Source organism: Cydia strobilella, chromosome 26 (genome assembly GCF_947568885.1).
Source record: "Cydia strobilella chromosome 26, ilCydStro3.1, whole genome shotgun sequence".
NCBI classification, from domain to species: domain Eukaryota; kingdom Metazoa; phylum Arthropoda; class Insecta; order Lepidoptera; family Tortricidae; genus Cydia; species Cydia strobilella.
In genome coordinates this window covers 2379978-2404137 of record NC_086066.1, presented here as the reverse complement: position 1 = coordinate 2404137, position 24160 = coordinate 2379978, and the positions used below count along the sequence as shown (strand labels likewise).

Genomic DNA, 24160 nt, shown 5'->3' with positions numbered 1-24160 from the left:
AACTTAATCCGTAATAATTTTTGGGCATTTATAATTAGGTAAAAAATTGATTTTCTATTGTATGTATAAATAACACTTTCCAAAAAGTTGAAATTTCAAGAATATTTCACAGGAAACAAAGGAAACTTTAATTCTGGAAATAGAAAATTTCAATTCTCATACAAAAATATGAGCAATTTCCGAAAAGTTTCCATGTGGTGATTTTGCAGTTTTGGACACTTTCCGCCTCATCAGTGTTGCCAAAGATAGATATAACTCCGTAATAGATGGAGACAGTCTAAGGAGAAAACGTGCCTCGAAAATCACGAAAATTTGATTCTCGATCAGATGGCGCCACTACCTTTTGCCTACTCGCGTATAGAGGGCGTTGACGGTTTCGTTTGTTATTTAACAATTTTAACACATATCAGTGAAAGAACATTGGTCAAATTCATATAAAAATAATTAATGCAAATATATAAAAAACATTTATCCATATTTAAATACATTTTATCGTATTTTATACATCTTCATTTTTAGTTTTAAAGTGTGCCGATAGATGGCAGTGAATAAACTGTGGTTACAAAATTTACTATGACAGTACCGCTCTATTCTATTATATCCTCTTTGGTGTTGCTGACTGTACATTATAGTTATCGAGACTGACTAAACCAGCCTGACGTTACGAATGTAAGCAGTCTGGTTTAGGGGTCCCTCGCTATCAAAACATTTACCGCTCCCCTCGCGAAATTAAAGGAATCAACCCCTAGGGGCGCAATCCCCAAGACTTATCATAGCCTGCGGGATTACTTTGTATGGTGGTCGCGCTTTATCGTGTCTTTATACCCGTCACGTTCTAAATGTAAGTGCAAGAGCGAGTCAGACTGACTAAAAACGCGCCATCACATCCTTATTGGAGTTGCATTACGCTGACAAGATATTCCCTATTTAGGTAGGATCAAAATTCTTTTCGTGGTCTTGTTTTTCGTCCACATTCGCGGACACGAATACTAATAGCATTCGCGTGGTTTTTTGTTTCCTTTGGCCTATGACACATGACGTCATTAACCGTCCGCGACGAACGTGTTAAAAAACCGGCCAAGTGCGAGTCGGACTCGCGCACGAAGGGTTCCGTACCATTACGCAAAAAAATGACAAAAAAATCACGTTTGTTGTATGGGAGCCGCACTAAAATATTTATTCTATTCTGTTTTTAGTATTTGTTGTTATAGCGGCAACAGAAATACATCTGTGAAAATTTTCGAATTTATAGGTAAGTTCACTACTTGTTCAAAAAGTTAGCCGGCACCTATAAGTATGGCAAAAGAGAATTAAGAAGACATAGAGTACTCACTCTATACATAGGTTTTGTTACCAAACAGACTGTTATTTTCGTAATCTCAGCGGAACTCTCAGTACTGCTACTTGACAATAGATGTCGCGGCAAAGTAAAACTCTCTTTAGTCCTTCCTTTAGCCCCCTTATGTCACCCTCGTCGGGAAAAGCACAGTCTCAGTTTCAACTGTATAAACACAAAGACAACAAAGCAACGATTATACCATTGCAAACAGCATGATGACACAGAATAAACAGCACATTTCAGACAGCATAAAGAGTTTATGCTGTCTGCAATTACGACGCGAAATTGAACCCTATCAGTCAGAAATAAAGTTCAAAATTATTGTGGGAAATATATTTCCTCTGCCTCGTCATCTTCGTCGCGTTATCCCGGCATTTTGCCACGGCTCATGGGAGCCTGGGAGCTTGACAACTAATTCTAAGAATTGACGTAGGCACTAGTTTTTACGAAAGTGACTGACATGTGACCTTCTAACCCAGGGGGAACTAGGCCTTGTTAGGATTAGTCCGGTTTCCTCACGATGTTTTCCTTCACCAAAAAGCGAGCGACTGGTAAATATCAACTCAAAAACACGAGATGTAAAATAACTTTGCTCTCGTGTTGCACACATAATTTTTCACCTCAGTAGTGAGAACATATTAAAGGTTAAAATGTATTTCGAATTACACAGAATAAACAGAAAAAAAAAAGTATTATAATATGTACGATACGATAAGATACGATATACCGTACCGTACCGTACCGTAGTATGAAGTTCATGGCCTTCACTAAATTAAAAAGCTACATTGTTTCACTCCCTGGAGTGAGGAACGTCGCACTTTCCTCACTCCAGGGAGTGACGAAAGTAGGCTTGTTCGAGCTGCTGAGGTGAAAATGATATTTCGTACATAAGTTCCTAAAAACTCATTGGTACGAGCCGGGGTTTGAACCCGCGACCTCCGGATTGAAAGTCACACGCTCTTACCGCTAGGCCACCAGCGCTTCATATAGGGAATAGATGACTCTAATATAAAGATTTAGCTGAACCGATTTCCAATAGGGAATATCACGCGAAACTCTGCTCAGGGGGCTCCACTACCACAATCCATCACAATCTGAGGGTCTACCGCGAAACAAGAAAATCGAAGTTTCGTTATCTAACCTCTCTATCACTATTGCACGAGCGATAAAGAGGCAGATAACTAAATTTCGATTTTCGCGTTACCCGGAAGGCCCTTTGTAAACAAACCGCTTTGATGCATCAATGTCATATTTTATTGTCTGTGAAAATGTTTAAGGCACTGTTAAGGCATGGTATGTATAAGTTACTCTATACTTTACTAAACGGGCTTGTGATGCACTCTGGCGGCAGAACATTGCATTAATACCCCCTATTACTTGAACATGTATTTAAGGTTTCCGTAGTCAACAAGGATATTTTATAGTTTCGCTCGCTCTGTCCGTCTGTTTGCAAAACTCCTGAAAAATATGTTTTTATTTTACATTTTTATCTATTTCTAAAAAGTTTGCCAACCCACCTAAGATGACCGTTTACTACGCGGTCAATGTTTGCATAGAAAAAACACATAAACACGCGTTGATCGTTTTTCCCGAAGTCATTATCCTGCTCATACCTACATTGTGCGCTCCATTCTCATTAAAAAATTTCAAAAGCGCGTCGCTTTATATTTTCCCTGCGTTTCCCTTTGACACGCATCCCTGCTGCCCCATTGAGCGGCGAGAGGGTTAAAGGAGGCTTAACCCGTGCGATGCTACACTCAAAGGTAAAGCGAGTGGAAATGTAAGTAATGGGATTTGTTGGTACACATTTATTACGAGTGACACTTGGTTGTATTTTTCTCGTACAGGGGCCCGTTTCTCAAAAGCTTGTAACTTGTAATACAAGCGGATGTCACTTTTTGACAGCTTTTGTTAGAAAGGGACTTCCACTTGTATTACAAGCTATGGATGGTATAGAAAGGATGCCAATCTCTTATGGCAGAATTGTTGCAAAAGTGACCGCTTTCAGCTTTAAATAATAGTTCCTAATCTCTCCGGTGGCGCTAGTTAGGCTCTGGGACATGAGTATAACATGAACCATATAAGGCAACAAATAACCCGACCAAGTTACGTAGGTTGTTTTTGGTAGTATTTCGGTGTATGGTGGCGCCGCCTAATTACTGTTTTTTGATGGACACTTTTCATACATAAAGATTTGTCTCCTTTATATAGTCTCCATGCTACAAGCTTTTGAGAAACGGGCCCTGTAGCTGTGTCTTGCTATTTCAGTCAGTCTCGGTACAAACAGTACTGACATTGGCTGAACTAGCATGACAAATACGAACGTTTCCGACTTCCGTGAAAATACGATGGAAATCAATTATGCACTAAAGCTTGACCAGGATTACCAGGAATATGATCACGCACCATGTTGCGGAATTTCACTGGAACTAATTTTTTAATACTATACTGAACTGGCACCCTATACATGAAAATAACAGCGCCCTCTTGACAATGATCATATATATTACTGGCCAGGCTTTATTATATCTGTATCAATTCATGATGTTTTCTGATAGACTTTATTTTTAACAATATTGATGAAAGTCATGTTGAATTGTATTGTATAATAAAATCTGGTTCGATAGATAGAAAATTAGCAAATATCACAGTAAATTGGATACAACCGAAATAGGGAAATTATAAAAAAATATAAGACCTATAAATGTTAAACATTTCAGTTATTTTTTGACTTCCAAAATTGGCACCTGTGGAAGAGCGATGCTCTCACGAGTAACTTAAAAACAGGCACCAGCACAGCTATTATTGCAAACTCTATCTTGGTATCTGAATGCCTCTACGTTTGACTTTTCTCGATTTTTTTAATATTGTAAAACTTAGGAACGAGAAACAGTTTTCATACAAATTTTTAAATGCTCCTAACTACGTTTGTATGTAAAGGCGATTTCACGCGGGTCCTCTACGTGTGTCCTCGTTCCAGGTTGCGGTAGGCATGCCGGTCCCGGCGTGAGATGGACGGCATTCAGATGGAGCCCGTCGGCAAATACAAGCCCGACCGCAACGGCTCAGCGAAGGGTATGTGTCAGCCTTTATACCAGCCTTCAACGTACCCTGCCATGGTCGCCATGTGACGGGCGACAGATGGAGTCGGTAACAAGCCCGACCGCAACGGCTCAGCGAAGGGTATGTGTCAGCCTTTATACCAGCCTTCAACGTACGCTGTCATGGTCGCCATGTGACGGGCGGCAGATGGAGTCGGTAACAAGCCCGACCGCAACGGCTCAGCGAAGGGTATGTGTCAGCCTTTATACCAGCCTTCAACGTACGCTGCCATGGTCGCCATGTGACGGGCGACAGATGGAGTCGGTAACAAGCCTGACCGCAACGGCTCAGCGAAGGGTATGTGTCAGCCTTTATACTAGCCTTCAACGTACGCTGCCATGGTCGCCATGTGACGGGCGACAGATGGAGTCGGTAACAATCCCGACCGCAACGGCTCAGCGAAGGGTATGTGTGAGCCTTTATACTAGCCTTCAACGTACGCTGCCATGGTCGCCATGTGACGGGCGACAGATGGAGTCGGTAACAAGCCCGACCGCATCGGCTCAGCGAAGGGTATGTGTCAGCCTTTATAACAGCCTTCAAAGTGCGCTGCCATGGTCGCCATGTGACGGGCGACCGCAAGGGTTCCACTTAAGGCAGATATCACCAGTTTTACCTTATCTTATCATAAGTTAGTGTTCACGTCGGAAGATTTTCTTATCTTATCTTGATTAGATATTCTCAGGGTCCATGTGGAGCTACCCAGACTTTGTAATATCTATAATACCATCGTTGCAATAAAGAAATATGAATATGAAGAAGGATGGAGAACTATAGTCCGACAAGAAATTATAGAAAATAAATGAGAGCGCCACTTATGCTTAAACATGGCAACAATTTAGTATGGAAATTTGTTAGTTCTATTTTATTTAAATTCTACTATTTTGTGTCGCACTATAATCACAAGATGCAATCATCAGTAAAATAGTCTGAAAAAATAAATAGGTAAATTATGAATATTCGCCTCGTACTTATTGGCACGGGGTAATCTGCTGCTGACTGTCAAAGTTATGTCAAAATGAGCTCTACAACCATGGAGACTACATAAAGGAGCCAAATCTCTATGTATGAAAAGTATCCATCAAAAAACAGTAATTAGGCGGCGCCACCATACACCGAAATACTACCAAAACAACCTACGTAATTTGGTCGGGTTATTTGTTGCCTTATGTCCCAGAGCCTAACTAGCGCCACCGGAGAGATTAGGAACTATTATTTAAAGCTAAAAGCGATCACTTTTGCAACAATTCTGCCTTAAGAGATTGGCATCCTTTCTATACCATCCATATCTACAACTACTGAAAGTTCAGTATATATGTAAGTTCCTTGTCTAATTACAAAATATGTTGCTTTCAGCAGCTGCCTGGCGAAACATGGTGGATCAAGACTTAGACGATGTCGCGTTCCTGGCCGGTAAGTTTCAATTAATATTAACGGTCTTTATTTAACAAGTGTGTCATGAAACGAGCCACCCTGTGGCCTCCCTTACATTACCGACTACTAAGGTAAACTGCATTCAAAATTTTGATTAGATACCGCAATGAAAATTGCATGCAAGTTCTTTGCTAGTCTAAACCTCGCTATAAGCGAGTATGCGGTATCTGATCGAACTTTTGAATGTAGTTTATTTACCTCAGTAGTCGGCAATGTAACGTAAATTGCATGCAAGTTCTTGCTAGTCTAAACCTAAACCTCGCTAAGGAATTTAAAAGACCCTGCAACAAATCGCAAGCCAGTTACACTACATTGCGGCATTTGATCGATCAATTGAATTCGTTGGATCTACACGTAGTTGGCAATGTGTCGAAAATCGCATGCAATTAGTTGCAAGGTAACCTAGATTCCTCTAGATATTTTGTATATTTGCGTACATAATCTCCAAATTAAGCTTTTTAATAAAACTAGTGGCGTAAATGTCGCGAATTTTAAATATTATCCGATTTATTATCGAACCTGGGCAAATTTCCAGGCAAAAATTCGCAAATTGCGGGCATTTTTCTCTGTACCTATGCCTTAATTGGAGTAAAAAAAGAAAGATGCCCACAATTTGCGAACTTCGGTGTTCGCGGTAGGCCCTCTGCTCACAAAATTTTACGGTTATCGATTGAATCGAACAGCCGGATATGTCAAAACCAAGCTGAAATCAATTACTTTAAGATACGTATTACAAACATTAGTATTTGTTCAATTAATTCCAGATACAGACAAAGCGCGCGAAGCACGCGAGCTGCGCGAGGCACCTGTCGCGGTGTGTTCACAGCGGCGCGCGCTTTGCCTCGCAGCCGTTGTGCTAGGGGCTATGTTCGCAAGCGCTCTGATTGTTGTATACGCTAGCCCCCAACCAGGTAAGTCTTTAGGTAGATACAGAACGACCACTTCGAATCTAAATTCGAAGAAAGTCTGTATACTTCTATCATTCTCGCAATATTCTGTTATATGGACGCAGGTAGACATCTTTTTTATTTTCTCGCGACCGTCGTGCTCGGAGCCATGTTAGCGAGCGCTCTGATTGGTGAGTCTCTAATGAGGCATCGCTCTGATTGGACGAACCAAGCTTCGTGAGGCAATGTGCGATCTGCCTCACGGCCGTTGTCCTCGGAGCTATGGAAGCGAGGCGAGTCCTCAGCCGGGTCCTCATAGCTTTGCGTTTATTGCAGATTATCAGTGGTCGTTGTTATGGGACCTATCTTTTTTTTCTTCCTGTTATGGCTTTTGTTAGGTTAGCCAATGTCAGGTGGGACTTATCTTTGCGAGTACAGATGTAGTGCATAATTATTTTCCATCGTATTTTCACGGAAACGTACGAACGTGTCTTGCTATTTCAGTCAGTCTCGGTACACAAAGTACTGGGGTTGACTGAAGTAGCATGACAAATACGAACGTCTCCGAAAAAATACGATGGAAGACAATTTTGCACTACATCTGTACTCTGATTGTTGTAGTCCTCAACTAGCTAAGACAATGCTAGGGGCAATATGTGCGAGGCAGTCACGGTGAGATGTTATAAAAAACTCATATTTTCGTTTTACAGATTGTCCCTGCCTTGGAGAGAATCCCCTGATTCCCGGGTCGCCCACCGCAGGATCCGATGCTAATGCTGCCGCTGCTAACAAGTTAGTTACTTAAGTACTAAAAGTCGCCTAGATGCTAGATTAGTTTAAGTTAGCTTAAGTTACTTTTAAGAATTGCCATGCCCTAACGGGGCTCATTTTTGATACTTTTATCTTATAAGAACCTCTGTACAACAACATGAAAGCAAATAAACTACTTGAATACTTGATGCGTCCACATCTGCTAAACCTGCCTAGAATTGTGAAAACGCTTCCAGAGGCGCTTTTTATGAAGCAAACTCTATCACATGGTTCGTTTTTACGCGCTACACGGCTTGCAAAGAGTGCCTGGCGTCCGTTGGCTCATTGGGTGGGCTCATTCGGAAGATTGCTGGTCACTTCTGGATGAGATTGGCTCAGGACCGGGATAAGTGGCGTATACTCGAAGAGAGGCCTAATGCTCAAGGGCGATAAAAGGCTGATATGATGATGATGATACGTGGTATGATCAACTCAGATGCAGTGTTGCTCTTGCACTGCTTGCGATCATTCTACGCTTGATTCCTCAAACCCGAGTCCTCTCCTAGCTTATGTGAAGTGCCAGAACTGGACACTGTCCCAATAGTTACCAAATTCAATATTTCTTCCAAGCGACACTGGTGACAAAACTGCCAAAGGGGCTTCCAACTCTTGCAATTAATTTCATGGGCTATATTACGAGTGAAACCCCTTTGTCATGTTTCAGAGACCGCATAGCGACTAACGGCGCCATTTTTCCGTGGCGCGGCGCCCGGCTGCCCACGTTCCTGATCCCGAAGCACTACAGCCTGTGGCTGCACCCCAACCTGACTACCGGCGAGCTGAGAGGTAAGAGGCCCTACCACAAGAGGTACGGCACCCCACTAGGCAACGAGCACCTACGTCGACCTTACTTGCCAATTTATAAAGCAGTACATACTCGTGTTGCACCGACTTCGGCCGTACCGTAACCAGCAGAAGTTGCTGAGCGGGCGAAGTGTTCATAATTTACCTTGACATCGCTCTTATTCTCTTAACAATAATGACGCGTCAAGATCATTTTGAACACCTCGCCCGCTTAGCAACTTCTGCTGATGACTGTACCCGTAATTTATCATCATCCTGTATTGTCGCGGCAAATTCCCAAATAGAGTGCCATTTGATCTAACAACCTAGAGGGATGAGTCAGATTTCTTTTTTTACACTACGTCAGTGGCAAACAAGCATACGGCCCGCCTGATGGTAAGCGGTCACCGTAGCCTATAGACGTTTGCAACTCCAGAGGTGTTACATGCGCGTTGCCGACACTAACACTCCGCACCCTTGTTGAGCTCTGGCAACCTTACTCACCGGCAGGAACACAACACTATGAGTAGAGTCTAGTGTTATTTGGCTGCGGTTTTCTGTAAGGTGGAGGTACTTCCTAAGTTGGGCTCTGCTGCAATGACATCCGCTGTGCCGTACCCTACTACACAAAGCGAGATTAGCAGATGATATTTACAGTGCCCCTATACCTGTATAGAATAGAATAGAATATCATTTATTTCAGTATAAGTACACAGTTATACAATATGTACAGAGAAAGAAAGAAAAAAAAAGACTTATAACTAACTTGTACACTGTATATAATTACACTGAAAAAGGTGAAGAAGCATAATGCCAGGCAAAGAAGTTAGTTTCTTAAAAGGTGGTGGCAGGTTGTTCCAGCATTTTGTGGCGGTGTACTTAAAACTGCCACTAAATGCTGCAGTTTTGTATTTGGGACACATGAGAAGAGCAGATAATCTCTGGCGCTGCAAAAACCGGAGCTTCTCATGCAGGTAACGAGGTGCTTGGGATTTCACAATCCCGAACAGTAGGCAAGCAAAGTGGAGAGAGCGCCTAGATTACATGTTCATTAGGTCGCTTCTGTTAAGATATGGAGTTACGTGCCTACGTGGGTTCTTGGTGGAATTATAAAACAATAACGTGCACAGGCATTTTGGACTCGCTGAATCACTTTCTTTGTGTGAGATAAGAGGCAGGGCCCTACAACTGTGTCAGCATAATTAAGTTTTGATAGTATCAGTGATTCGCGTAGAGTAATTCTGAGCTCTATGGATAAGTAATTCCGAACTTGATATAAAATCTTAAGCCTATAAAAACAGTTTTTAGCAACATCAGAAACGTGATTATGGAATCTTAAGTTTTCATCCATGATCACTCCTAGATTTTTAGCTTCTGTAACTTGTAACTGTCTTTTCTTTCGGGCGTAGGTACATAGTTTAAGGACATACCCGGATCAAAGTGTCAACATCAAGGTATCTTTGAAAAGTGACTACCTAGTATAAATTATACCTAATATAAAAGTAATTCTATTTTTTATTGATTTTAATTTTAATGTTTTCTTTTTTTTTCTAATTTTATTGAGGGATTGTTGTTTGCGTAAATAGTTGTAATTATGGATCATGTATCTGAAATAAATGAATTTATTATTATTATTATTGTTTGTCCTTTCCATATCTCAGGACCAAGGGGTCCCGGACTTTTGGGAGGCATGCGTGGGGCCGAAGCCAACATACATAATGTTTCGTACATAAGTTCCCAAAAACCCGAATCTATTATTAGACAGCCTATTCATTCCCCATTTTCTTTCACAGGCGAAGTATCAATCGACTTCAAAGTGGACCCGGACACTACATTCGTGGTCCTGAACGTGAGAGACATGAACGTCACAGAGCGAGCGTTGTTCAAAACTGGGGGCTCTTTGGGGCCCAAGGTCGCTAAAGTGCTGGATTATCCGCCTGCGGAACAGACTTATATTGAGTTCAAGGTAAGATATATTACTAAACTTTCGAATGATGAAGCATGAAATTGGAGTCGGTATTAACAACAGCCGAACCATTTAAGATCTTTGGGGCTCAAGGTATGTATCGCATGGTATTGTATTATATTGTAAAATCGTAAAGTATACGGCACGTCGCTGCGATTCCGTACGGTCACCGTTTTTTAAGCAGCGGTGTGGTCGCACCTTATGTATTTGTAAGAAAACCGGCCAAGTGCGACTCGGACTCGCGCACGAAGGGTTCGTACCATTACGCAAAAAACGGCAAAAAAAATCACGTGAGCCCCACTTAAATCATCTGTGTAAATTTCAACTGTCTATCACGGTTCATGAGATACAGCCTGGTGACAGACAGATGGACAGACGGACAGACAAACGGACAGCGAAGTCTTAGTAATAGGGTCCCGTTTTTACTCTTTGGGTACGGAACCCTAAAAAGGGATAAAACATAAATTATCTAATTGAGGCTTATAATTTTATGAATAAGGGGGTTAGTATTTAAATTCTAATTCACTTTAGATATGATATGTGTGCGTAGTTACTGTGTAGGTACTTGTGTAGATCTTTTCTCATTGTACGTTCGCAGGAGAAACTCCGGCGCAAGTTCAACTACACGCTCAGCCTCCGCTTTATCACGAAACTGGAGAGGAACGATAAGCAGCGCGGGTTCTTCTTGGCTGGCAACAACAGACAGTGAGTTTCTATCACCTATACTAGTGGCTCTGTGAGCTGTAGACCTCGCCACAGAACAAGTAATAGTATTATCATACAGAACGGTCACGCACCGCCCCGCCCTGACTCGAATTACCTCGCCCCGCGACACCATTGACGAGTTTTTGCCGAACGCTCGGGCCTCGTAGCGAACGAAACGCAAATGTCACTGACACACTAATATGGAAGAGTGATAGAGAGACACAAAGCGATTCGATGGCGAAGCGATAGTGTTACGTATGCTACTGTATGCATGTACTTATAATAAGGTGTCATGGCGAATAAACGTCAGTGCGTATCTAAGCAGCATTTGTTTCACTCGTCCCGTTCCGATACACAACAGTGGCGACGATCTACCCGCGTGTTCAAAAAAAGTGACAAGTGGCGGACATGAATTCGTCTCAAATCGGGATTTTGACGAATTTTGACCACAACACACAAACGTGGAAAGTGTATAAAGCGCGTATACAACAGTGGTTCATAGCTAATGGCATCGATGAAAAAAGTGACGCGACCGGAACGAAGCGACGGGCGGTATTGCTGAGCGCACTCAGCGATGCCACTTACAAGTTGGCATCAGATTTGGCATTGCCAAAAGAGCTCCAAGTTGTTCCATATGCCGACATATGTTCGCTTTTGGACAATCATTTTACGCCAACAACTTGTGGGTTTCACGAGAGATTTAAATTTTATTCGGCGATGCAAAATGAAGGGGAGACCTACCCCCAATTTGCGGCAAGACTTCGCGGCCTAACAGCAGAATGCGGGTTTCTAAACGTGGAGGAGGCATTGAAAGACCGATTTGTAATGGGAATGCTTCCAGGATCGGAGCGAGAAAAATTATTCGCTCAGAACCCAGCTGATTTGACTCTTTCTAAGGCGGTGGAACTGGCAGAAAGCCGAAGATGTGCGCGCGCGGGGGCAACCAAGGTCACCGGGCAGGAGCCCTCGAGCGCTAGTCAAATGTTCAAGGTTGCATCGAAAGATCAAAAAAGTGCTAAAGTGTTGTGTTCCGTTTGTGGTTTTAACAATCACACGGCCGAAAAGTGTCGTTTTGCTAACCATAAGTGTCGAAAATGTCAGGTTAAAGGTCATTTGCGCCGTATGTGCAAAAAAATTAATTACGTAAGTGAGGTCTGCGGGGACGATGACGGCGATGACGGTGAGTGCCATTGCTATAATATTCGCTCATCATCAGGCGAGCCTATGACGACGAAGGTTCATGTCCATGGAGTGCCAATGAAGTTTGAGGTCGACACTGGCTCAGCGGTGACCGCAATATCAGAGCAAACTTATTTAAATAGTTTTAAAGATGTGGCATTGTCTAAAACCCATAAACGCTTGGTATCTTATTCGGGTGGTAAAATGCATTGTTTAGGTATCGTGCGGTTACCATTTACGTATGCAGGAAATACCTACGTATTAAACGTGCACGTGATTCGCGGCGGGGCAGGGCCCTTATTAGGTAGGGATTTTATATCGCAAAATAATTTGGAATTGGTACAGGTTAATTTCTGTGAACAATCAAGTAATTTTATGGATCAATTGCATTCGAAATTTCCTTCTGTTTTCTCTGACAAGCTGGGAACGTTTAATAAATATAAAGTAAAACTCAATTTAATGAAGGATGCTCAACCGATTTTTTTTAAAGCACGACCAGTGGCTTTTGCTTTACGCGATAAGATTGATAAGGAGTTGGACCGGCTCGTTAGCGTAGGCATATTAAAACCGGTTGAACATTCGTTATATGCATCCCCCATCGTGCCCGTTTTGAAGCGAGACGGGTCGCTGCGCCTGTGTGCGGACTACTCAGTGTCTATCAACAAACAATTAATAGTGGAACAATACCCGTTGCCCACCGCGCATGAGTTGTTCGCTAGGTTGCACGGAGGTCAACAGTCCTCTAAGTTAGACCTTTCTCAGGCGTATGCGCAGTGTGTTTTAGATGACGAATCACAAAAAGTTACGTGTATTAATACACATAGGGGGTTGTTTTTATATACACGTCTCGTGTTTGGCCTGGCTAGCGCCCCAGCGATATTTCAAAGGGTAATGGAAGGGGTTTTAGCCGGTATGGAGGGCGTCCTATGTATGTTGGACGACGTTTTAATAACCGGTAGTGATAAGTCTGAACATTTAGCTAGATTGAATGCAGTTTTAAAACGGTTGCAGGACGCGGGGTTAACACTTCAAAAAACTAAATGCGAGTTTTTTAAGGATGAAGTGGAATATTTAGGCTATGTAATTAGCAAAGAGGGGTTAAAAAAGTCACCCGCTAAAGTAAGCGCCATTCTAAATGCACCAGTACCAAATAATGTAAATAAGCTACAATCCTTCCTGGGCCTCGTTAATTACTATAGGAATTTTGTCCCGGGGGCATCTACGGTACTTAGTCCGCTGTACAACTTATTGCAAAAAGGTAGTAAGTGGCATTGGAATGCGGAACACAATAATGCGTTTAAGCTAATCAAACAACACTTGGCTTCAGATCAAGTGTTAGCGCATTTTAACCCCAATGCAAAAATCGTGGTCACTTCAGATGCGTCCCCAACTGGCCTTGGGGCTATTTTGAGTGTTATTGGGGATGACGGGTTGGAACGTCCGGTTTCGTACGCTTCGCGCACGTTAAACGCGGCTGAAAAAAATTACTCCCAATTACAAAAAGAAGCAACAGCGATTATATTTGCGGTACGCCGTTTTCATCAATACCTCTATGGTAGGACGGTGCCGTTCGTTCTTCGCACGGACCATAAGCCACTAACCACGATTTTTGGGCCTCACCGTGGTATTCCAGAGGTATCAGCTAATAGGCTCCAGCGCTATGCGATGTTTTTAAGTGCCTATAACTACACTATTGAGTACATTCGCAGCGCTGATAACAGTGCTGATTATCTGTCGCGGGCGAGCGTAAACAATGATGACTCATCTGCCGGCGCGGGCCACACTAAGGGCGGGGCACCAGTGTCTATCGACGATAGGGCATCGTACATAAATTTTGTTGCCGACAACAGCTTACCCGTGACGTCTAAGGTGTTGCGTGAGGAAACCGAGAAAGATCCTTTATTAAACCAAGTCATAAAATTCATCATAAACGGATGGCCAAAAAAAGTTACAGTTCAGGGTATTCAACCATATCTACTCTGTAAAAACGAATTAGCCGGAAACTTTAAAATCAAAAATTTTGTCGGAGTTACATAAGTCGCACTTGGGTATTGTTAAGTGCAAAGCAGAACTAGGAGTAGGGTATGGTTTCCAGGTATTGATAATGCTATTGAAACTATGATAGCAAGTTGTGACATTTGTAACCAGTTGAGACCATCTCCGCCGCGCGTCCCGCTTGCAGTGTGGCCATACCCTAAGCAGGCATTTTATAGGGTGCATATAGATTTCCTGGGCCCAATAAATAATAGGTCATATTTAGTAGTAGTGGACGCGTACTCGAAATGGGTTGAGGTGTATAGTGTTAGTTCGACTTCAACGTCTGTTGTTATATCAAAACTATATGAATTTATGTCACGATTCGGATTAATTCACACGCTAGTTAGTGACAATGCCACATGTTTTTTGTCTGACGAATTCCGTACGTTTTGCGCTGCGAATGGAATATCGCACGTAACTTCCCCCGCCTACCATGCGGCCAGTAATGGGCAGGCGGAATCTTACGTGAAGGTAGCAAAAAAAGGCATACGTTCTTGTCTAATGGTTAGTACTAATCAGAGGAAAGTAGATGAAAACCTGTCCAAATACCTATTCGATTATAGGAATTCCGTACATGTCACCACGGGGACTTCACCTGCCCAGATCGTATTCGGCCGCAAACTTCGTTCGCGCTGAGACTTGTTATATTCCCCGACACTATCGCCGTCCTCGTCCCACGACGCTCATGTTAAAACAGTGGAGCGTAAACAGTGTTCACAGAGTAAATCCTTTGGTGGAAAAAAACGCCCATTTTTTAAGCCTGGTGATTATGTAATGTATAAAAAAAATTATGGCAACAAAAAATTTACTTGGAACAAAGGCATAATAGTAAAACAAATTGGTAGAACAATATACTTAGTTAAGGATCATGTTACGTTAGTGCAAGTAAAAAAGCATGTAAATCAACTTGTACCGATTAAAGGAATGGACGTCAACAGATTCCGTTACCCCAGTCATCAGAGTTTAGATGAAACAGAAGAACCCTCTGTCAACGACAGTTGTGCTACCAATGAGATCGAGTATTCCTCACCGGTGGCAAGCGGCAGTCATGAGCCTGAGCCTGCCTCGTCTTCGCCAGCTGAAATGGGAGAGGAAGATGGTACCTCGGACGGGTCCACCCAGGTTGCTACTTCAGGCGGAGAAGTTGAGGAATTTTTTGAGACCTCTGATGACAATGTTCAGTCGCAGCAGGTAGCTACCCCCGCTGACCAGAGTTCAAGGGGCGGGTTGTCAGACATGTTGTTGCGTCCACTTCCCCGAACGGATTATAAACCTTTTTATTGTATGAATTATACGAACTGTAACTTAGATTAAGAAGCTTACTCTCTATTAAAAACGGGGAGAAATGTTACGTATGCTACTGTATGCATGTACTTATAATAAGGTGTCATGGCGAATAAACGTCAGTGCGTATCTAAGCAGCATTTGTTTCACTCGTCCCGTTCCGATACACAACAGATAGCGATTGTCACCTTGGCAACGGACACAATGACGCATGACGCGTGTACAGAGTGCCGTTCACACATAGAAACGCAAATCAAATTATTTTTGATGTATGGCGTATCCACGCTGTGACCTCGCGATAGGCTTAATTTTTATATTAGCCTACTTTGGTGTCCCACTGCTGGGCAAAGGCCTCCTCTCGTTTTCTCTACTCGACCCTGTCCAATGCGTCCAAGTCATCCCGCCATCACCTTTTCGGTTTGCCTGAACCTATTTCAACCATAATTACTTCTTTGAGCCATTATCACAGCGAAACTCATAATGGTCTTGAACGCCATAGACCCTACTGACTGACCTTTATGCCAATTTCCGCCATTTTGAACTTTTTCAAAATCTAAATATCGAGCATGCTCACAAAATATCACGATAATCGGTCGAGAAATGCGACATGCAGAGGAGCAACATTTTTGCCCAACCTGAAACAGAGACCTTCCCTAACGCTCGGTCAATTAGGCCTCTATTGATCTTGGAACAAATCGCATGCGATTTTCGATACATCGCAGATTTTGATCGATTGAATTCGTTGTAACTGTTTTTCAGTCGCTGCGCCGTGTCACGATTCTGGTTGACGCATGCGCGCTCCGCGTTCCCCTGCCTCGACGAGCCACATCTACGAGCTACTTTCCGACTCACCATCGTCAGAGATAGGTATTTAAATAAATAAATAAAAAGTCATTTATTGTCGCAGTAAAAAAAACAGTAATTTATGGACGTGGGGTACCTTTTCTCTGCAGCTGACTGTACAATAAGCTTAACTTACAGCAGTATTATACAAGTAGGAACTAACTATATATATTTGACATTTAGAATTATAGTTAACTTATATTATAAATGCTATTTGCGACGATAGGCTCGGGACTCAGCTTGTGCCGCGAGTCTGGCGACTGCACAGCGCTGTTCTTCAGCCCGCACCTACATAACTTAACTACATGTAACTATGTAAAATTTAATGAAAATTCTTCTTCAGAACGTAGTAAAACTAATTTTAGGACCAATACAGTAAGTTTTTTGTGTAAGACATAAATAAGTACAATAATATGTACCGATTTGTCCGATTTGAGCAAACAAAAATCTGTCTTGCTAAAGTGGGTTGTGGATAAATCTGTCAATATCTATCTTGTGGATAAATGTGGCACAGATTTTTCCCAGACAGAGCAGACGAAAAATCTGTACATAATCCTTAACTGTTGTTGGTGTTATAAAGGAAGGAATTGCTAAGGGAGGATACTCGAATTTAAACTGTCGTGAATCATACTAACAATAAGCAAATTTTACGGATTAAACTCACGTATTTTTAGTCACTCGCGCGACATGTTTCGGAGACCCTCGGTCTCCATTTTCGAGCTCTAACAGTGCATCGTGTATAACATCGCGCATGTAACCAAAAATACGTGAGTCAAGCCGTAAAATATATTAACTTAATGGAGGATACCGTTTCTGTTTACAGATTCCACGTATCCTTGACGAACATGCCAATAGTGGCGACGGAAGAAGCTGGATTCTATTTAGGACATCGATTGGTACGTAAATGGAAATTTTGAATAAATCTGGCTATTTAACTAGCATGACTTACGTAGTCGCGTCTTCATATGTCAAGCCGAACTTTTAAGGTGGAGTCGCGCGCTTTCATGCTAGAGGAATATAGTTCGTTCGTGTTAAGATTGCAGTCAAATAATTATTGCCAACACGTCAATCGCTAACGCTCCGTAGCGATCGAAACGCAACTGTCACTGTCGCACTAATATGGAAGAGTGATAGAGAGACACAAAGCGTTTCGTTGTCGAAGCGATAGCGATTGTCCCCCGGCTGGTCACTGTGCACTTGACTTTCTAATTAGGAACGATTGATTGTTTACGGGCGTGGCTAGGCCAGCGGAGAATGAAAATGAAAATGAAAATGAAAAATGATTTATTTGTGTATCAAAAATGCAGCTTATTACAAAGTAGAATTACATTTTTAGGAGTATTCTATTCTATTGTTAGACAGCCTAGGAATAGTGTCCTGAGCCCTAAACTAGGTAAACCTGTCTTATAGGGATCAGGGAATAAACCACCGCCAGTTCTAGCAATGCAGCAAAGGTTGGTTGAGAACACAAGTTAAAAACAGATACAGATGGTCAGATCGCTGTTACTTATACAATTTTAAAGTTTAGCAAGGATGATATGATATGACATTATCAGCTATAGTATATTCATCTGTATTATATATGTTTACTATTTGTCTATTACAATTATTTATTATACTGCTAAGATAATTACTTAAAAGTGTGTGTGTGTGTGTGTGTGTGTGTGTGTGTGAGTGTGTGTGTGTGTGTGTATACGTGCGTGCTTGTACGATGAACTATACCATGAAATATTATTAAATGCAATTATTCTAGCCAATCACCTAACAATTTCAAGGAGTTTTTGAGAATGATGATTATACTGCATTAGTAACGCGAGATATTCATGCTAGAGGTTCGAATCCATGTTCGTTCATTTAGTTGCTATGTTGGAGAACGAATCGAAATCGAAAATTGAAGTGACCTAAGAATGGTTAATCTCTTCAATAAAATATCTAACCGTAAGTATTTGTTTAACTCCTCGTTTTCCGCCGACGCAATATCGGGCAAACTTTGTACCCTGGGAATCCCGGGAGTTAAAGAGTTACCAACGAGCTATAATCGAATAAATAATAGTACAGAAGGTTCACTCCCTAACAAAACGCGTCTATTATGACAGATATGACCGCTAGGTGGCACAAGCGCGAACAGGCGTCCGTTCCGTAGCGGTACGCGGCAATTACTATGGCTAGACCCCAGAATTGGGGGCGGCCGCATGTACTTGTAGCGGCGCGACGATATCGCGGAGTGAGTCACGCCTGGCTATAGTAACATCAGGCCGCGTAGCCAACACGCCAATCGCTAACGCTCCGTCAACGCAACTGTCACTGTCGCACGAATATGGAAGAGTGATAGAGAGACACAAAGCGTTTCGTTGTCGAAGCGATAGCGATTGTCACCTTAGCTAGGCCGGCAGAGCCCTGTTCACGTACATTTGTCACGTTCCAGCTCCAAGACGAGTTCGCGCAGTCCCCCCCGATGCCCCCGCACATGATGTCGCTGGCGGTGTGCCGCCTGCAGCGCCGCGCGCAGCCCGCCCTGGCCACTGAGCCCCCCGAACCCACCCCCTCTACTGACGTAGCTACGTCTAGTACCGAGACACCTGATGAGGAGGATTTCGTGATGCCTCCACCGGAAATAAGTCTCTACAGCGATCAGCAAGTTATCTTGGATGAAGCAGGGTAAGATTTTCCATATTTATATGACACTCCCCATCGCAGCGCCAGAACCCACCCCTTCTACATACGCAGTAACTAGAGGGGGGCAGAGGGGGCAAGTGCCCCGGGCGCCATCCAAGGGGGGCGCCAAAATGGGCAAAAGGCAGCAGCAGGGAAACTTTTGTCAGTCGTCAGGGGGCGCAAATTTGGTGACTGCCCCGGGCGCCATATTCTCTAGCTACGCCCCTGTAACATACCGGCCGCCATCTAGTGCAGAGACGCCTGATGAAGAGGCTTTTGTGATGCCTCCACCGGAAATTTGTCTACAGCGATCAACAAGTGACTTTAGCTGAGGCTGGGTAAGTATTCCGCCTATATTTGTAACTAAAATTATGTAGCGTGGTGCTATTTCCTTCCTCCCCGCTGAGGCACCTGCCCCCACCCCCTCTAGTGGCTACGTCCAGTACGGAGAGGCCTGATGATGATTTCTTGTTGCATCCGCCTGAGATTAGTCTTTATCATGTCTTTATAGTGATCAGCAAGTCATTTTAGATGAAATAAAGCTGATCAGATCATCTACTTGTAGTGCTTTTTGCTGTTTGAACCTACACCCTCTCCTGAACTAGCTACATTAAATATGATAAAACTTCCGTGAGACACAGACATATTAAATATATTAATAACGGGTCACTCACGTGTTTTAAGTCGAAAAACGCTCAACATGTTTCACTCCGTACCGAGAAGTGTCATCAGACTGCGGGCCGCAGCGCTCCGCGCCCGATGACTCGGCGGCGGGTTTTTCGACTTAAAATACGTGAGTGACCCGTTATTAATATATTTAATGCATCAAATATGGTTCACTTGATGAAGATACTTAATTTCTGTTTGAAATCATGCCTGAGTGATGACTGTTTTGTTCAGACATTAAAAAATAAAAAGCAGCCTGTTTCAGAATATGCTTGGTTCTTTGACCGGAAAACATTTATGACAATTCGTAACTAATAGAAATCGGTGTGACTTATTTGTTGTTGTAATTTTTATTTATTTTCTGGATTGTTCTGTGTACCTATGTCATTTCTGTATTTGAATATTTTGTGTGTATTGTGGCAAACAAATAAACAGTTTATCTATCTATCTATCTATCTATCTAATAGACTAATAGTACATTGTGCAACATAGGGCGTAAGTTAAATATTGCAAACGAGAGTATAGTTAAATCGCGACGGCTTGCCGGAGCGATTTATAGACCCGAGTTTGCACTATTATTACGCCCTGAGTTACACACAATGTTTTTCATCGCACTTGCAATACAAAATTGAAGTATAAAGACAAAAAACTGTTAATTATAATACTAGAAACTTTATAACTCCCTAGGGATAACGCTTTTTCTATAGTTCCCGCTACGCCTGCGTGCAATTCCACATTTACTGAGCGAGTGTGATGAAAAAGAGTTAAACGTTGTTAATACCAAGAATGTCTTAAAAGGAAACACGCCATAAGACTAAATGAAAATATCAGTTAACTAATCTCTAAATTTTCTTTCACAGACCTCTCCTAGAATGGGTGCAGAAAACCATTCAACAGTTTGCCTACGAGCTGAACACTTCCTACCCCCTCCCCAAACTTGACGTAGTGGTGGTAGAAGGGGGAGGGCTGTACTCCGAGGGGTGGGGGCTCATCTCCCTGTCTCCGAGCACCCTCACTGACACGAAGACTATAGCGCGTCTGCTCGCACAACAGGTACTAGCTTCTAGCTAGTGAATTTTGAATTAACGGTTTAAAAAATATAATTGAATTAGTTCTGTTTCGAATTGTATAATTTCACTGTCTTGGGTGTGTTGGGTTGGGTGGTGGGTAGTTGGGTAATGGGTGGTCATGAGTTCAAGTCCCACCCAAGACAGTGAATATTTTCACTTTTAATTTTTTTCTAAGCTTAGCATCGTTCGCAGACGTTTCTGCTTGATACAAAACGATTTGTATGTCTGTTCCTCAGTGGTTTGGCGGGCTGGTCTCACCTCGGTGGTGGAGCGCGCAGTGGCTGATGGAGGCGCTCACATCCGTGCTCGGCCAGAAGGCTCCACCTTTTGAAGGTGGCGCTGAACGGCAACAAGATAGCCTGCTTTTAGATCACGTTCTGCCTGCCTTAAGGTCAGTTCAACAACTGGATTAATGGTACTAAAATTATTTTAAAACGGGTCACTCACGTATTATTAAGCCGAGTAGCTCGACATGTTTCGATCCATTTTACGAGGATCTTCTTAACGGAGCAACGAGACGTCTTCACTGATCGAGGGCGCGCCGTATACTGAAACATGTCGAGCTATTCGACTTAATAATACGTGAGTGACCCGTTTTAAAATAATTTTAATATGTTTGAGTCTTATGTCAGTGTAACTCTGGCAGTTGTCATCGCTAGGACTGACATTCGTGACTCCAATTTCTGGTAGCCTACCCAAGATTCACGAAGAATCCTAAGAAGAATAACTATTCAAACCTACGCTTAAACTGTTGCTTGTTTACTAGATTATGCAGAAGCTTCAGTCATTTAAGACTCAACAACAAGGACTCGCCTTAGTTTGACGAGACTCATGACTTTGAAGGCGTCCTAGTTGAGTCATGAGTCTGAGTCGCTTTTTGAGTCATGTAGAGCTTTGCACTCAAAGAGTCCCTGTTTAAAGTGTATTGTTTGTGTCCAGGTTAGACTCGAGTACATCAGTGCGTGCGGTGGCGTCTCCGCGGCTTGAGCGCGCTGACATAGAATCCGCCGCTGATGAATTATCTTTGCATAAGGTTAGTTATCACGTTCAATTGTTTCACAAAATTAAACCGTTTTCAAAATCTCAAAATTAATAAGGTTGTAGAGTAAACCTATAGGAAAGGTGATTGCATTCTGATTATCATCATCATCATCATCATCATGTCAGCCGATAGACGTCCACTGCTGGACATAGGCCTCCCCCAAGGCTCGCCACTCCGACCGATCCTGTGCCGCTCGCATCCACCGAATTCCTGCGACCTTCACCAGGTCGTCGCTCCATCTCGTTGGAGGCCTACCGGCAGTTCGTCTTCCGGTACGCGGACGCCACTCCAGAACCTTCCGGCCCCACCGGCCATCAGTTCTGCGAGCAATGTGCCCCGCCCACTGCCACTTAAGGTTTGCAATTCTGCGAGATATGTCGGTGACCCTAGTTCTACTGCGGATATCATCATTTCTGATTCTATCACGTTGATATCTGATTCTATAATATAATATACGCATTCTGATTATATATTATAATAATATAATTATGATCACATATTTTGGCGACCTGTCTGGCCTAGTGGGTAGTGACTACTAGTGACCCTGCCTGTGAAGGCGATGGTTCTGCGTTCAAATCCCGGTAAGGGCTATTATTCAGTGATGAACACGGATATTTGTTCCTGAGTCATGGGTGTTTTCTTTGTATTTAAGTAATTATATATTATGTATATCGTTGTCTAAGTACCCACAACACAAGCTTTATTGTGCTTACCGTGGGACTTAGTCAATTTGTGTAATAATGTATATTATGTACCTATATGTATGTATATGGTTTACATTTATAGTTAGGTACTTCTCTCGTATCGTACCTATATATGAAATCTAGAAGAGTTTAACAAATTAAAACACCAATTTTCGTCATGTAGGTACAATATATTAAACATATTAATAACGGGTCACTCACGTATTTTAAGTCGAAAACGCTCGACATGTTTCACTCCGTACCGAGTAGCGTCATCAGGAGCTTGCGTCGACGGTGACGGATATGTTTAATATGTCTGTGTCTCACGGAAGTTTTGTAAGGTACAATAATGTATTGTAAGTGTAGGTCGTAAATAGTTGCCTAGGTTCTAATCATTTGGCTAGATACTTATTAAAGATACTTATATAATTTAATATAATTTAATTTAAGATGTGTAATTTAATTTAATTTAATTTAATTGGTTCATTTTATCCAATCAATTTAAAAAAAAAATTAATTATTTATTTTAATTCTATTTTAATTGTAATTTTATATTTAAACAATGCTATAATTTTAATTCTAATTTTAAATTTTATATCTAAGTTTTTAAAAGTTGATTGTATTTTAATTTTAATTCTAATTTTAATTTTAATACACTGATTTAAACTTTCACGATTTTTACTCATTATTATTTACAACGACGGGACTTTAATTTTAATATTTTAATATTTGATATGTAAATTGTATATGGATTCCGAATTGTCCGAAGTAAATGAATTTTTATTTTATTTTTTTATTTTATTAAAATGTGACCGTTGTTGCAGGGAGCGGCTATAGTGAGCATGGCGATCGAGGCCGCGGGCGAGGCGGCGGGCCGCGCTGCTCTGGCGAGGTTGCTCAGAGATCATCGCAGCGCTAGTGCTGATGCCAGGTCAGACCTAAACTTCTAACCCTATTACCACTAAAGGTCACAGACGCGCATGGTTACAGTTTGACATTAACTTAATTTTAACGTCCGTGGTATAGGTCAATTAAATTAGATTAAAAAACCGTTTTGAGGAATTCCCAGCAAGCTGGAAATCGTTTTTAGGATTCCGTACCCAAAGGGTAAAAACGGGACCCTATTACTAAGACTCGGCTGTCCGTCTGTCACCAGGCTGTATTTCATGAACCGTGATAGCTAGACATTATGAAATTTTCACAGATGTATTTCTGTAGCCGCTATAACAACAAATACTAAAAAGTACGGAACCCCCGACTCGCACTTGGCCGGTTTTTTTTTTAATACTACGTCGGTGGCAAACAAGCATACGGCCGACCTGATGGTAAGCGGTCACCTTAGCCCATGAACGCCTGCAACAGAGGTGTTACATGCGCGTTGTCGACTCTAACACTCCGCACCCTCGTTAAGATCTGGCGACTTTAATTACCGGCAGGAACACAACACTATGAGTAGGGTCTAGTGTTATTTGGCTGCAGTTTTCTGTAAGGTGGAGTCCTTCCCCTGTTGTGGTCTACTCTACATCTGGAATGACATGTGCTGTGCTGTGCTGTGCCTGTGCCCTACCACACAAAGCGAGATGACATTCACAATGCCCCTACAGCTTTTGGACGTAGTTTAAAGATATACCCGGGTCCTTTAATACCTTCATTTGAGCGTCGGACAGCAAGTTGG

The 24160-nt window shown here is 42.3% G+C and overlaps 2 protein-coding genes across 2 annotated transcripts in view; both read left to right on the top strand.

Annotated features, from left to right (window-relative positions):
- The first annotated feature begins 4313 nt into the window (after positions 1-4313).
- Positions 4314-24160, top strand: part of LOC134753039 (uncharacterized) — a 32194-nt gene continuing 12347 nt past the window's right edge. The window contains exons 1-14 of the mRNA XM_063688799.1: positions 4314-4414; positions 5798-5854; positions 6640-6786; positions 7473-7554; positions 8237-8358; positions 10149-10321; positions 10920-11026; positions 16286-16393; positions 17193-17265; positions 18795-19027; positions 20551-20743; positions 20997-21151; positions 21700-21793; positions 23310-23416. Of these exons, the coding sequence (XP_063544869.1) occupies positions 4351-4414; positions 5798-5854; positions 6640-6786; positions 7473-7554; positions 8237-8358; positions 10149-10321; positions 10920-11026; positions 16286-16393; positions 17193-17265; positions 18795-19027; positions 20551-20743; positions 20997-21151; positions 21700-21793; positions 23310-23416 (1715 nt within the window). The 5' untranslated portion in view covers positions 4314-4350. The remainder of the gene's footprint in view (positions 4415-5797; positions 5855-6639; positions 6787-7472; positions 7555-8236; positions 8359-10148; positions 10322-10919; positions 11027-16285; positions 16394-17192; positions 17266-18794; positions 19028-20550; positions 20744-20996; positions 21152-21699; positions 21794-23309; positions 23417-24160) is intronic.
- On the top strand, positions 11278-15663 carry LOC134753317 (uncharacterized). Its single transcript, XM_063689168.1, has 2 exons — positions 11278-12206; positions 14954-15663. Exons 1-2 carry the CDS (start codon positions 11435-11437, stop codon positions 14965-14967), a joined length of 786 nt encoding a protein of 261 aa, XP_063545238.1. The 5' UTR covers positions 11278-11434; the 3' UTR covers positions 14968-15663.

Coding starts and splice junctions, on each gene's coding strand:
- LOC134753317 (XM_063689168.1), top strand. CDS start 11,435: ATGAATTCGTCTCAAATCGGGATTTTGACGAATTTTGACCACAACACA.